Raw genomic sequence first — 15,387 nt, 5'->3', positions numbered from 1 at the left:
TCTCTAACACAACCCTTTCGCCTCAAGCAAGCTCCTGTGCTCTTTCCATTCACCACATTCATTATCATCCTCCATTTTGCTCAGAGCGTATTTCATTAGCAATGAGTCGGACAAAATGCCTCACAGAAATGATTGGTTTCATCACTTTCATGGAATACTATGATGGGTGGTTTACCTTCATGCCACGCAGCATCGTGTGATTGTTGATTTAAACAAATGTGCAGAGCTAGTTTTGGAGCCTGTGTAACCACCGTTGTACATCAATTATCAGCCATTTGTGACCTGAGGAGTTACCTTGGAGAAGAGTGTCATGGCTACTGCATTTGCATGTGGTTACTGCTTTCATTGATGTGTACGCAAATAATGGAGAAAATGAATTGGTGCGTCGAATTAGTCGATGGAGTTGCTGAGAAGAATGTTGTTTTGTGGAATTGTGGAACTGTTATAATGTGGAGGAAGAATTGGTTTTGGATGCGGTCCTGGGAACAGCCTAGTTGATATGTGTGCTAAATACCGCGGCAATGCCGTGGTTTTCTAGACAAGGCTAATGTCATTTTCGAAAGCATGGAAAACAGGGATGTGAAACTACCATGATGATTTATGGGGAGGCAGAGCATGCTTTGAGGCTCTTCTACAGGATGGAAAGAGAGGGCTGCCAACCTTACGAAGTCACTTTTCGTGGCAGTGCTAAGTGCTTGCACTACAAGAAAAGTGATATATGACAACAATATAATAACAACATGCTCTAAAAACAAGGTTTTAAACGGATGTCTAGGCAGACAACCAGTGCCATTAAACGGATGCCTAGTCGCTGCCTAGGTGGTTTTTTTAATATTATTATTATTCGTAATAACAAATAAATATATAAGACTTAAAAAGCATTTTAATGTTCCAAAATAGCAAAAATTACCTCAAAATAAATAAAATGTTCTACAACAATGTTCTTAAAAATTTAGAAATTAAAAAACAATATGAGAGGCGTGAGGGAGTGAGGGGGAGGCTAGGGCGTGAGGGATTTTTTGGTTTGTTGCTTGGGCCTTTAGTTAAAAAAAAAGGATTAATTGGGCTGCTCAGCCCAACCCGCCTAGGCAGCCGATGAATCGCTCGCTGCCCAGAACCACCGATTTAGACGAAATTGGAACGGAGGGGCATCGCCTAGGGCCTAGGCGGCCAATTTTTAGAACCATGTCTAAATGCATGTTGTCGATTATTATTTATAACAACATACAAGAAATGCACGTTGTAGAAAACTATATATAACCACATGGGTCATTGACATGTTGATTATTAAGCATGTTGTTATTAGCACGTTGTCAAATATATTCAAAATGACAACATGTTGCATGTTGTGATATGATGTTAAAAACTGAAAAGGGAGAGTAGCACACAAAGGCACATGTCAGCTGAATACTAGAGTAGGGGTGGGCACGGGACGGGATGGGACGGGACGGGGCTCATCCCACGTCCCGTCCCACTCTTTTGAATCGGAACGGGATCGGGACGGGACGAGGGTTTTTAAGAATGCATCCCACTCGGGATTAATCCTGGTTGGGACGGGACGGGACAAATCCCACCTTCCTATAAAGTTAAATAAAAACCTATATTTTTACTTTTTCATTAACAAAATAACATTTAATAATGAAATTTTAACCAAAAAAATACATATTATGTTCAAAATATTATAATTTATCATTATTATTTGAATTGATATAATTTTGGAGTTATTAAGAACATAAATTAGTTTCATTTTAATACAAATACATAAGAATTTTTAAGTTTTCATTAAAGGTGGGACGGGATGGGACGAAGCGGGATAAAAATTATTCGTCCCACGTCCCGTCCCACTATTATGAAACGGAACGGGATCGGGACGGGACGAATGTTTTTAGACCTCCGTCCCGTCCCGTCCCTACGAATTTCGGGACGGATCGGGATTTCCGTTTTTTATGCCCACCCCTATACTAGAGAGAGATGATCTTTAACCTCTCCATCCTAAGCTCTTGATATTGCATTTAATATAATCTATGTCCAGAAATACCGACAAAAATAAGGGATTACTGCATTAACAAAATTTAAAGTGTTGCTAAAAAGTATAACGCACTATGTATGTTGTTGAAAATTTGTAACTACATGCATTGAGTGTTGTTAAAAAATACTATAAATTTTGCATGTTGTAGTGTTGTTACAAGATTACAACATTTATGCTCTTCTTTTTACGTGCAAAACGCGTTGTTAAAACTACTTGGACTTTTAATGACTTTGGCATCTACAACATGCACTAACTGTTATCAATTACCTTTTGACAACATGCAATGCACGTTAAATCTGTTTTCTTGTGTAGTGTTGTAGCATGGAAAGTTTGTCGGACTCTAGGAGGGAGTTCCGCGCTTTGAAATGACGGTTTGCAAGTATAGCTTTGTCCCGAAGGTTGAACACTACGGTTGTGTGATCGATCTTCTAGCGTGCAGGATTGTTGGAGGAAGCGCACACACTGATGACTGATAGAAAGCTTGCCCCTTAAGAGTGATACTACTGCGTGGCGTGCATTGCTTTCGGCTTGCAGGGTCTATTTTATGTTGCTATTGGGAAAGTTGTACTGAGTGCTAGAGGAACTAAACGATGACCATCCCACGAACGCAATGCGATCATCAAGGACTTATGCCATTGCTGAAAGGTTGCACGATAATACAAACTTACAGGAAACGGTGGAGGCGAGATGGTGAGCGAAGAAAACCAGATAAATAAAGGAAGCCCAGCACAATTGAGTTGGACAGTTAACCAAAATGATTCTTGTGATGGATCCTGAAACTCTCAAAGAAAAAAAGTCCTGCAAAATATCAGCATCAACTTTACAATATCTAGCGTTCTAAACTGAAAATAAAAAACCTGCAGAATGTCTATAATTTTCTCTATCATTTCAGATTTTTTTTTCCATGTGAAATCTCTGCTTGCTACAGTTTTGACATTCTAAATCTCAGTCTACTTGCAAATTCTAGCTCCAGATCCTTGGATCAAAACTCCACTGAATGATTAACAGGTAAAATATACACATTCCCGTGGAGAGGAAGGTCGTGAGATGAGTTCATACATGTTCGGCGAACAACATACTACTCAGCACCTTGTATATTGTGCACCTCACACAACTTCGCCCCATTATCAGCCCACCATCTCTCTGCTGTTTCTTCAGTGAAATGTCTCCGACTGTGGACAGTTGAACAAACGATTTTAATCAAATTGCTTGTCCAACAGATTAATCAAATTCATATTACCTAACAATGTGAAATTACACTACTACAGTATTAAAGCTTATCTTCCAGCACGGCCTTACAAATTAACTTGGTAGCATTTATCATTTTTGAAGATAAGGTGGGTAGTGTGTGGTGAAAACTGTGAAATATACCTGAAGCGAACACGTCTCAGTTCATTACCACCGCCTGGCAAGGAGCATAAAGTTATATACACACCAGGTTCATCTTGTATAACTCGCTCAGACTTTCCACTCTGTGATTTAGTTCCATTAGCTAGGAGCCGGTCCATTGAATTGCCACTGGACTCCATTTGAGGACTAGTTATATTTGTCAGAGAACTACCAGTTATGGCACAAGCACTGGAACCTGAAATGCAACTTGCAGCATGTCCTTCTGGCATTCTTTCAGCCATCTCCTTCAACTGTTTCACCTGTTTGAGAAGCCGATTGTTAACATCAGAATACAGTAATCTAACACACTGGGTGTGTGTGTGTGCGCGTGTGTGTTTTTTTCCTCTAGAGGACTCGTTTTATAATTTTCAATCAGAGAATTCATCAGATGATCTGCTTTTTATTGCATCATCAGCTTCACCAAACTTGGCTTAATTCCATATAAATCAGACCAGTCAGCATATCTTCAAATCAAACAATAAGGTAAAAACCTAAAATGACAGTCTCTTAATCACACGTAAAAATTGGCAAAATTTATGATTCAGCTAGACTTTGTACCCTCACTTCGTTAACTGGCTTTCATATTATATTACGATCCATCACATAACGAGTCACACTCTTCAGAACTGAAAATAACACATAAATCTGACAATAGCATCGCCCTGGAGTAATAGTGCACTTCTATTTTACTGTGTTGCAATTCTGACTCCAACAACAGCAAGATAGCTTACATGGGAAACAATAATAAAAATGATATAGTTATGAAATACATGGGTAAGTGACAGGCAGACACCCTGCTCAAGGAGCAGATTTGTTCGTATCAACAAATCAAGCATATATGCCTCAATACTATTTCTCAAAGATATAAAAGAACGCTAAAAAATGATCAGAGAACATCTTGCAAACCTGAGCAGTTAGAGACTTGATAACTGCCTTCGAGGATTTGGATTTTTCAGCTTCATCAGTAGCTACTGCAGAGACCTCATTTAATTTCTTCAATGTTTTTTGAAGTTCAGCTTCAAGTCGTTGGGATTTGCTAGTAAGGTCTTCTACCTGAAAAGTTTTTTAATAGCCAAGTATAAAACGAAATTTTCAACCTGATTTAGACCACTTTAATTCAAACAAATAATCAGCTATTTTATACCACTTGCCAGTGTAGTCAACTAATATTGAAATACGATATTGCAGCCAGTAAAAGCACTGTAACAGGCATACCTGTGACTTTAAATTGATAATTTCTTGGTTCAAACTCGCATTTACTAACTTTGGGTCCTCAAGGACGTCTTCAGAAGATTGATCGGAGTTTAACTTTACTGAAACAGGAGATGCAAACAGAGAAGACCTTCTGGAAGTAGGCATGGAAGCTGACATGAACTTTCCTGGATGTCCATCAAGGGAAGTTTTTGACAAAGTAAATGATCCTAACTGCACATTTCCATTTAGCATAGGAAAGACACGACTATCGCGTGCTTCTGGTCTTCGTTCAGGCTTGGGAATCTTGCTTTCAGTTTGGCTGGCGCCTGAGCCAAAAGATGAAATTCTGGACAGTGTTGCCCGTAACTTAGGGATTAGAGTCTCTTTGTCTGTCATCTCACCAGATTTATGTTGTAATTGTCCACTTCTAGTTTTGGGATTCTGTCCACCAGAGCTAGCTTCTGCAACTTTCTTTATTTTAGTGTAACAATCATCACACACCCGATAGGGCTTGTTTGTATTTGGAGCCAAGGCAGCTTTCAGAATTTTCTTGCTGCTGCATGCTTTACAGAAAACTAACCCACAATTATAACAGTTATGGCGCTTTCTTCTGAAGCCAAAGGGATTATGACAACTAGAGCACACGGAATGGTCAGCCCCAGATGCCCATTTATGAAGACAAATGACTGCAGTGATATTTGAACCACATACTACACTCTTTACTTGTTTATCCTTTATGTATTCAACCAGAGTAGGTGTCCTTCTGTTATCACTGTCTCCATGTCCTAATTGGCCATTTGAACCCCTTCCCCAAGTATATACCTCTGCCTTGGAAGTCAAAACTGCCACATGACAAGAACCACATGCGATTTCTTCAACCAACCTATCTGCAATTTTACCTTCAACAAGAGTGGGAACTTTTCCATTAGCTGAAGGACTACCAAGCTGTCCATAAGCAGTGCTTCCCATTGTATATACTTGACCTGAGGTTGTAAGGGAAACTGTGAGACTATGTCCACATGCTACTTGACAGAAATTTTTATCAATCAACGTCGCTACACATTCAGGAGCTAGTCTAGAAGTTTCATCGCCATGTCCAAGTAGGCCTTTATCTCCATCCCCCCAGGTATACAGCTTTCCAGAAGTTGAATTACCAGAATCCTCAGGCCTAGATGAGTCGTTTAATATATCAACAACTGCAGCAGTGTGCCACGCGCCACAAGCAACCCTTGCTGTTCTCATCCCTCTCAAAGTTTCCACCTCACGTGGAGTACTTGTGCTACTATGATCTCCATGGCCTAAAGCACCAAAAGATCCATCCCCAAATGTAAACAGCCGACCATCTGAGCTGACAGTAGCTGTATGCCACAGTCCGCAAGAGATATAAGAAACGTGTATACCTTCCATATGACCACTTACTTTTTTGGGCATCCAGTGACTGACTTCACTTCCATGTCCAAGCAGACCGAAATTATTAGTGCCATCACCCCATGTATAGAGCTCTCCAGAAAATGTAACAGCACAGGTGTGATACTCCCCACAAGCCACTAATTCAACATTCCTGCCACTAAGATTGCCAATGAGCTTAGGGTGGGAAACATCTGCTTCTACACCATGACCCAGCCTGCCTCCTGACTCCTCTCCCCAACTGAAAGTTTCCCCTTGCCTGGTGACCAATACTATATGCCTAGAACCACAAGCGATTCCTTGAGCATCTATGACCATTGTTGATTCCAATGCCTTAGGCAGGAGAGCATCCATCCTGTAAGCAACCGAACTCCCTGTTCTATCTGCATTGCCTCCTAGTGTTCCCCCATTAATACCTTCACCCCAGATAAAAACATCTCCTAAAGCATCAAAGTCATCCGGATAAGAACCTTGACTTGATGAGCTTACAGCACTAGATAAACTAATTCGAAATGCTTCAGATGTGGAACTCCGACCATTTGAATTATCTACAGATGCAGGTGATAATGAGGAAACAGAAGCTGAATCGGCGTGAGTCTTGGTAGCATCAGTATATGATATTATGTCAGCAAATGCCCTTCCTAATCTATTCGATCGGGCAGTCTCCAACGAAACTGCCTCAGCATCTCCTGCAGCATCCTGATTTGTTTGTCACCAAAACAGAAAAACATGCCAAAATAATAAACTGTAAATACTTGATTCATTACAAGAACTATTATTTGTAATCTCAAAGAGAAAAGTTGATTAAATATAAGTCACTGACACAGATAAATGGTGCAATTGATGGAGAACTTCTTCGAGTATGAGCAAGAGGGGTATTTGTTGATTTGCTGTTGTCAGATCTTGACTCACTTCTAAAATTCCGATAGGAACCTTGATTAATTAATGCCTTAAGACCAACAAACCAGACTTCAGCCTCATCCTTGTCTTTACATATCTGTCAATATGGTGGTCATGTATCATATCATAGAAGCATTCAATATTTCTCAGGGTCTCAAACTGCAAAAGTGGAGCGTAATTATGCTGGCTAGCAAATGTACTCACCAAGTCTAAGGACCGATCATTGTAAAGAAGTGAAAATGATTGGTACTCCTTTTCAGGTCGTGGATACCGCTGAAATATAGCCTGTAAGAATGCTACAGTTATACTAACCAACATTATTGGATTGTTTGCATGAGAAGAATAAAAATCTAAGAGAAAGAGAACTATATCACGAGCAATTAGCATTTCTAAACGTGCTAAGGTTTACAAATGTTAAGCTTAGATTAAAGATGCTCTAACCAAACAAAATGAATTCGAAAAAACTTACAGTACGCTGTCCAGGAATAATCGTGGATACATGACTAAGTCTAATGTGCTTCTCATCTTTTCCAGAGTACCATATCAGCAAAGCCTCATCCTGAAACAAAAACAAAATATCTGAATCAACAGAACATATCTGAAATTGAGCTATATCTCAAGTCAAACTTACATTAGAAAGCCGGAACGGGCAGAATTTCGGCTTCCCTCTGCGCCCATATTTTAACAAAGTCGCACCTTTCTTAAGTGCTGCTATGGCCTGCAATGCAAGCATAAGCTGCATTATAGTATAGTTCCCTACACTAACACTTGAACAGAGATTTCCATCATCATTCACTTAAATGCTAATTCCTTTCGACACTCACCTACATTGTCTAATGAGTTGAAAACGCGAAACAATCGAGGGTTAAATGGGGGCCAAACCTGGTCAATATCCTTGTTGGCCGGACCAATGCTCTGAGGACTAGCCATTCAAGTTGCAATATCAGGTCTTCCCCACAAGAACAGCACCCAACACCCATTTGAACGCCTAATGCTTTCGACACCATAACAAAATCCCCAACTTGTTCCCATCAATCCAACCAAAACCACACACCACTCAGCTTCAAAGCCACATCCTCTAACCCATTCCAAGCCACCAATTGGGGGCCCTAAGCCCTCAACACAAATCTTGCAGCTCAAGAAACCCTAATTCGACAATGTTGAACAAATTAAACCCTAAATTGACTCCCGCGGAGGCTCCACTGAGCTCCGGGCCAGCTCAAAACCACTTCCCGGAAATCGATTAAAACCCTAGCATTCAACACGCCGCCTAATTCACACCAAAACCTATCGTTTTTTTTTTTGCGGCGAAAACGAGAATCTAAACCTGAACGAGCGAAGATTAGAGCAGGAAGGATCGAGTTTACCTACATTGCCGGAATTAAAGAAATGTGAGCCAAATTCTGAAAGAAATTGAGGTCGTTTGAGAGCTGAGAGAGAAATCAAAAGAGAGAGAGAGAGAGAGAGCTGAATGTTGTTTTGGTTATGGTGATCGGGGGGTAAATGGTGACGTGCGCGCCTCTTCTGTTTTCTGTGTTTGTTTGTTTTTTTGGTTTTGATTTTTTAAAGAAGAAGAAGAATAAAAATCGTGTTTTGTTTTGTTTTCTCCTGATTACCAAATCAATACTTGTGCCGCTTGGATGCCACGTCACAAATCTCCGGGATGGGGATGCTTTTGATTTTTGTCCTTATTTCGACTTTGGCCACTATCAGCATTTCGTTTTCATTCTTTTTTACCACCTTACTACCCAAAAAAAAAAACAATATTCAACAAAACTTTGCTTTTCTTTTGAAACATGTTGTCCTGAAATTTCAAGAGAGATGAAGGGATAAAATCTTCCCATTTAAATTTTACGCTTTTGTGAGCGATCTTGGAAAGAAAATATATAGACTGACACAAGTAGTTATGACAAACTTGTGTAATAACTAAATCAAGACTTGTACAAGTGATCGATTGTTGAGTTTGTTACATCTCATTTCAACTAAACTAGCTAGCTTCGCTACCGCCGAACGGTAGTTAAAAACATGAACCACCAATTAGCCATGCGCACAGAACAAAGACCGATCTGTGATCTTTGCACCTCATATACATCATGCTTGAGGTTTTGCTGTCTCTTCATGTTTCATATGAACTCGATCGAGTACGTATTGAACTCTCTTTAATGACTGTTTTCGTACTCAGTTGATGAATGAGGATTCATATTAGCTAGCTAATTGCTTGAATTTGTGCACACAGGACGAACGATATGCTACAACCAGCTGAGCAAGGGACTAAATTATTATAAAGCTAAAATGCGACTGATATCTCGTTCCCTAGATACTAATTAAACAACGACATGCAAAGCGGACACTCCATCAGTAGAACTTAATTGGTTCAATTAATTAATTAGTACATGTAATCATCATCAAAGATCATGTAATTGTTGCTCCTCCTGCCTCTTGCTTCTCTGTCGGTCTGCATATATAGCGGCAGAAAATGAAGTACATTGGTTAGAAGCTAGCCAAAACATAGATATATTATGCGTATATATGTATATATATGTACATAGGCATGCAATATACGTAATTATGTACCTTGGTTATAAGCCTCTGGAAAGCTTCAGTGCCATGTTCTTCCATGTATTTCTCAGCGGCAGTTAAAACATCATCTGGTTTGCTGAAGATGTTCTTCTTATCCTTGCTTCTCGGGAAATACCAGATCTGCTGGCCATTGGTCATGATCTGTGGGTTCGTGTAGAATGGTCGGATGAACCGGCGATAAACATATGCTGCCCCATTGAACTGTGGCAGCACCAACCAACAAGTCACGATCAACTTGCCATATGGCCAAATAGGAAAGCTGCGCCAGCATAAAACGAATCATAGTTAGTCGATTAATGATACAAATTGATGTTCATAGAATCATAGTCAATATACAAATGCAGAAGGCAGAGGAAGTTCTACCACCATACCATTCAAGGACTTTGGCGAAGGTGATCTCGAAGAGTGTTATGAGAGAATATAAAACCCAGTAGGTAAGCCATTGCTGATCATCAGTACGAGACTTGGTCTCTATCGCCCTAATCGAAGCATATCTGACGAGAACAAACACATGAATTTAATGTATGATTATATGAATCGAACCATTATATATCACTATATTAGATTTGAAACATATCGAGTCATGGAGATCAAGTAGTACGTACGTACTACGTATTGTGTGTGTGTGTGTGTCTCTCTCTCTCTCTCTCTCTCTCTCTCTCTCTCTCTCTCTCTCTCTCTCTCTATATATATATATATATATATATACACACACACAGCAATATACTTACAAGGGGAAGACTAGAGTGACGAGAGGTCTGCAGATAAGAGGCAAAACTTTGAGTTAGAAATTAAGGACCAGATGACCAATACAATTATACAAAAGCACAATGCATACCCTGCGAATAAGATACATGTGCATAAGAAGTTAATCAGAGAGAGACATACAAAGCAAGAACATCGAAGTTGTTGGCCACAACTTGGAGAAAGTTATTCCCAGAGCCTGTAGAACGACCCATCGATGCTTTGGTTAATTGTGTCAATGTGGTCTGTTCGATCTGGGACGTCCAGCTATAGCTTAAATGAAATGAGATCGAGAAGTACTGCTGGTACTGGTACTATTTGAAAAAGCCGCTTTCGAAGAGCTAGAAACAAACGCGTTTGGGAAAGTTTGTAAAAAAGGAAGCTGATTTCGCGGAGAATATCATATCATGCACAACGGTAGAGGCACCGATTTACGGATTGACTGAAATGATTGAAATATGCAGCATCTTTCAATTCACTTTTCTCACATATATGATATATCCCATCTTAATAATTCACACTCTATCCCATATAATCATGGCATGTATATATGGTTAACATGAGAGTACGTTAATTATATCAGAGAGGCGAATTATTAAGGACGAACCTAAAAAATATCCCTGCACTAATTCTGAAAGAAATCACATATTCATTGGCGGAAAATATAGAAGTATATAATGAACTTGCATTGCTTGATATAACTTTTATGTTTATTAAAGATATATCAATCAATCAAGTGATATAAGTCTCACATTATAAGTAAGAGATCATGAGTAGTTTAACGTTGTACATTCTAATTTTCGTTTGTTTAACTAAATAGAAGTCAGTGCAAGATGATACAAAGTGAAATTGATATTCATATATGTTTCAGTTATATTAATTTCTTGTAATTTTGGGAGTATGATTCGAAAGTAGCTCTGATTAGGGATGCTCGCGCGTATATACTATACATCATCGATCGGCTTCAGCGGTTCAGCCGAACCAGGAAAGTAGCAGAATACAATTAAAGGACTAGCTAGGGCTGGTCCTCTTGATCAGGGTGGCCATGACGCTAGGTTTGTATATGCATGACGAACATTGCTTGTAAAAAGAAAAATTACTGGACCATAGTACGTGCTGTTTCAGTTTTTTTGACAGAGCAACTGAGCGAGCTCGAGGCTACTGTGACAGAATCTCTCTGAATACACATTGACTCGGCGATTCAATAATATGAACCACACGAACACTGACATACAAGGCTAATTAACTCTTCTGCATATATATGAGTCAATGCTTGCCTGGGTGGTATATATTGTTTTTACTGTAAATGCTTAGGGCTGACATTTCAAATGTTTATCGATCTTTTCCGACGGGGTAAAGACTAAAGACGAAGCATTACATGGAATCAACCATAAAAAGCTGTTTGCAGCAAGTGAGTCCTGCAATGACCCTAGAATGGCATGCGTGCAGCTTTGTACCGATTAATTACCACACCATGCATGCAGCTTTCTCTTTTCTCCTTTATTTTCAAGCCTTTTGAGAGAGAATATATGTTTTAAGCAGGCAAAATTTATCAGTTACTACTTGGAACCAATGAAATTCTAATATGCTTCACATATATATATATTTCATATTCATAGTGAAGTTTAATTCTGAAATTAAAAAATGAATTTCAATTTTGACACACTTGTCGGTCAAATTTTTTCACCATAAGTAATTCAATATTTAAGTATGTTATTCAATATCATATCTACAACGTTTTATCTAATTCGACAATGGTTTGAGCTTTTAAAATTGAGATTTACACGAACGGTTCATGTATAACAGTTTTAATTCATTAATTGATTTAACCTAATTTCAATACTTTAACGATGTTTGAATTAGATAAAAATTTGTATAGATAATCTTGAATAACATACCTAAATATTGAATTGCTTATAGTGACAACTTATAGTGAAAACATTTGATCGAAAAGTGTGTCAAAATTGGAACTTAACTCTTTAATTTTAGAGTGAAGTTTCACTATAGATACAGACTATATATTAATATATATATATATATATATATATATATAGATCGAAAATTATAATTTTTAGACTTTCTCAAATATTTCAAGGTCATATATATGATTTGTTATCAAGTTAATTAGTGTCTAATATACATCTCCGATTTATGTTTGAATCTGATTGGATCTTTATAACAAATTAACAATAAGATTGGGTAAGCATGACAATAGGTATAATAGGTACATGTTGCTATAATCATCCTTAACCAATCTAATGGTTCTTCCAAGGAGAGAAGCTAAATCCTTTCCTACATATATATAGCAGTACATTGACAACTCCATAGACCACATCAATAAATTTTAGACAAAATTGCCAAAATACACTATAAACTTGGCTGAAAATTGTCAATTTGCACAATAAACTTGCATTTGAGTCAATTTTACCTCTTGAACTTGATAAAAATTACCGATTTACACCAAATCTGTTAAATTTAACTATTCATATCTAATTTTTTGTCACATGTCATGCACATGAGGGGCAATGTTGTCATTTTCTATTTATATTTTTCTTAAAAACAATTAAAAATATTCGTTAAAAAGAGGATTATTTTTCTCAATCAAATTATTTATTTACATCTTTTTTCTACATACTTAACCTTATTTTGAATTATTTATTCAACATATACACACATTCAAATATAGTGCGTTGTGTATATATATATATATTTATATGTACATATTTATTTTTAATTTTATAGGTATTTATTTATATTTTTCCAATATCTTTTAACATACCATATCACATAAAATAATAAATATATAAATTAATAACATGTTTCGAAAAAATAAAAAAAAACAGTAGCAAGTGTTCCTCTTAAGTCATTTTATTAATTTATTTTCATTATTGAATATGAATAAATATATAATGTTATACTGCCCATGAAAATGCATGACATATGACTTAAAATTGGATAGAAAACATTAAATTTAACGAACGGGGTGCAAATCGGTAATTTTTACCAAGTTTATGAGGTAAATTAACTCAAATGCAAGTTCTGGAGTAAACTGCCAATTATGACTAAGTTTAGAATGCAATTTAGCATTTATCCAAAATTTTAATGAAACCTCAGTGAAAGTACCCTTTTTTCGAATTCTTATTATTATTTTTACAAGCAGTCATATATATATGAGTCTTTGAAGTGAAAAGATGGACGAACAATAAAAAATCATGTGTACTGAATTGATATAAAAATCTGCCTTCACAGTCATGCAATCAATGTTGTTTCACCTACCCAGTGCCGTATGAAAGTGAAAAGTCTTCTCACAATTCATGATAGCTGCATCACTCACTGCATCATTCATCAATACATTATGATATCGATCAGACGTCATATTATTCCGGCTAAACTTGCTAGCTCTTCATGTGCTAGAGTGAGTAGAGTCCATCTAACTAGGGAGAAGTAGAACCAGCTAAACCTAGCAAGGTAGATAGATAGAATATGCTGCCTTTACACTAGGATATAGCTAATTACAAGTTCACAAGTAATACTGTGTGATTAAATAACGAAGGCTTCACTTCCATAGTTCCATAGATTGTTCATAATCTGAGTTAGCCTTATGCACGAATGAATGAAGATCATATCCTTTATATTATGAACTAATGGCATCAATAATTCGGGGCTTTTACGTTGACCATCAACAATCGGGCGGCAAATTAAGCAGGCATTTCCTCTCCATACCGACCATACGGGTGATCCAAATCCTTCATCATATGGTTTTAAAACTCTATTCAGTTTTCAGATCTCAATTATTTTCAATTTATGCCAGTTTTGATTTCAATATTTACCAACTAGCTTTTCGCCTCTGGACATTGATCGATCCATAGAACTCCACCATTAGCATTAAAATTTTGAATCATTCTAATTACTTGCAAGCTTTAATTCTTTAACCACAGAACTAGAGGGAAATATTTGAAGAGGTAGCGTATGAATTACATGAAATACAAAATTTAAAACTACAGGTATGTACTTGAAACCTTCCCACTCTGAGTGCATAACTAATGCTCTGTGACCACACGAATTGCAATTCAACTACGTTCTTAACTACGCAAACCTCTCCCAGTGGAAAACACGATCAGATCGAGAGGATTAGAGGAATGATCTTGGTCGATCAAATCAAGTGGTGGATCATTGTTCCATATATTGATCAGAATTGAGAGGCCGATCAAATCCAGATATTTCATCAAGAAGCTCATTAATTAGTCATTGCTAACTATATATCAGAGAGGTCAGAGACAAATAATATATGTAGCTAGGCAGTAGAAAACTGCACATTATCGCGGTCCCATAGCTAGTTTTAGCTCCAGAACGGTCCCTGCAAGTTTGAATGGTTTGTAGAAAAATCTGAAGATATATGATGAACATGGAGCAGAAGTGGCACTCTAACACATGCACACCAGCTAGTCAGGGAACCAATTAATATGAATCAGGTCTGAATGTGGTAGCAAGAAGCAAGCAGCAGGGCTTTAATTAGATATACGCAGAAGGAAATTATGCAAGTCCAGAAAGATGAGCGAAGCAGTGACAGTTAGCGTAGCGATACTAGTGCACTACTATTGCATGCTCTGCCCAGCTAATTATGCATAAGTATTTGCTTTAATTTAATTGGGCAAGTTTGGCAGGGTCTCACCCACCACCTGAGCTAGTCCACTCGCTCAGTGCATGCCTCCTTAATTTATGTGTGGGTTCCTCCACCATATTATGGTGGGTTCGTACAACTGCGGTCGTACATTTATGCATGAATGATCAAAGCAGTCGATCAATGTTTACAGTGATAGATAAGATTAGATTGATCATGGGAGGTAGAGAGAGGATTTGCTACTAGCCAATCATAGTGGGACAAAGATGTTTAGTTTCATCAAGTGAAATAACATTGCAGATTGATGCAGTGAGAAACTGAGAACAATCAAGTCCTCGATTATGGCATGGAGGCTAGCACAAGTAAATGTTTCTGATTCGAATTTCACAAAGAAATGTACACAGACAATTAAAGATGATCAAATCGGCGAGAGAATTATAGATTGTGCATGCATGGAAATTTCACAAGCAAACATTTTTCAGTACACACTACACACACTCAGATAAAAAAACCGACCCATTTT

At 37.8% G+C, this 15,387-nt stretch overlaps 3 protein-coding genes across 4 annotated transcripts; 1 reads left to right on the top strand and 2 right to left on the bottom strand.

Annotated features, from left to right (window-relative positions):
* Positions 1-178: 178 nt before the first annotated feature.
* Positions 179-2,778, top strand: LOC126792458 (pentatricopeptide repeat-containing protein At1g26900, mitochondrial; the record flags this gene model as incomplete). The annotated part of the gene is given in 12 exon segments (XM_050518873.1): positions 179-203; positions 206-319; positions 322-392; positions 394-433; positions 436-500; positions 502-583; positions 586-686; positions 2,374-2,459; positions 2,461-2,497; positions 2,499-2,706; positions 2,709-2,750; positions 2,753-2,778. Coding segments are annotated over 12 exon segments (897 nt in total), but the record flags the coding sequence as incomplete, so codon positions are not given.
* Positions 2,779-2,851: 73 nt separating this feature from the next.
* On the bottom strand, positions 2,852-8,380 carry LOC126792760 (PH, RCC1 and FYVE domains-containing protein 1). Of its 2 annotated transcripts, XM_050519232.1 has the most exons (10): positions 8,287-8,373; positions 7,802-8,065; positions 7,551-7,637; positions 7,389-7,478; positions 7,124-7,204; positions 6,843-7,016; positions 4,634-6,718; positions 4,325-4,471; positions 3,401-3,678; positions 2,852-3,201 (listed from the first exon to the last, which is right to left on the bottom strand). In XM_050519232.1, exons 2-10 carry the CDS (start codon positions 7,847-7,849, stop codon positions 3,108-3,110), a joined length of 3,084 nt encoding a protein of 1,027 aa, XP_050375189.1. In that variant the 5' UTR covers positions 7,850-8,065; positions 8,287-8,373; the 3' UTR covers positions 2,852-3,107. The 2 variants fall into 2 exon arrangements, with proteins under 2 accessions (XP_050375189.1, XP_050375188.1); XM_050519231.1 differs by having other exon boundaries at positions 7,802-8,380.
* Positions 8,381-9,276: 896 nt separating this feature from the next.
* Positions 9,277-10,540, bottom strand: LOC126792781 (HVA22-like protein c). Its single transcript, XM_050519260.1, has 5 exons — positions 10,388-10,540; positions 10,231-10,257; positions 9,871-9,993; positions 9,494-9,758; positions 9,277-9,374 (listed from the first exon to the last, which is right to left on the bottom strand). Exons 1-5 carry the CDS (start codon positions 10,456-10,458, stop codon positions 9,306-9,308), a joined length of 555 nt encoding a protein of 184 aa, XP_050375217.1. The 5' UTR covers positions 10,459-10,540; the 3' UTR covers positions 9,277-9,305.
* Positions 10,541-15,387: the final 4,847 nt, after the last annotated feature.

This window comes from Argentina anserina, chromosome 4 (genome assembly GCF_933775445.1).
Source record: "Argentina anserina chromosome 4, drPotAnse1.1, whole genome shotgun sequence".
In the NCBI taxonomy this organism is placed as follows: domain Eukaryota; kingdom Viridiplantae; phylum Streptophyta; class Magnoliopsida; order Rosales; family Rosaceae; genus Argentina; species Argentina anserina.
The sequence above is the reverse complement of the archived record's forward strand: the minus strand, read 5'-3'. Positions and strand labels throughout refer to the sequence as shown.

Excerpts from the sequence above, each read along its gene's own strand:
- LOC126792760 (XM_050519231.1), bottom strand. The coding sequence starts at position 7,849 with ATGGCTAGTCCTCAGAGCATTGGTCCGGCCAACAAGGATATTGACCAG. Across the intron at positions 7,017-7,123 it reads ATGATCGGTCCTTAGACTTG|ATATGTAAAGACAAGGATGA; the intron begins GTGAGTACATTT and ends CCATATTGACAG. Across the intron at positions 3,679-4,324 it reads TCAAGTCTCTAACTGCTCAG|GTGAAACAGTTGAAGGAGAT; the intron begins GTTTGCAAGATG and ends CTTCTCAAACAG.
- LOC126792781 (XM_050519260.1), bottom strand. The coding sequence starts at position 10,458 with ATGGGTCGTTCTACAGGCTCTGGGAATAACTTTCTCCAAGTTGTGGCC. Across the intron at positions 9,994-10,230 it reads GTCACTCTAGTCTTCCCCTT|ATATGCTTCGATTAGGGCGA; the intron begins GTAAGTATATTG and ends TGTTCTCGTCAG. Across the intron at positions 9,759-9,870 it reads TTCGCCAAAGTCCTTGAATG|CTTTCCTATTTGGCCATATG; the intron begins GTATGGTGGTAG and ends ATGCTGGCGCAG.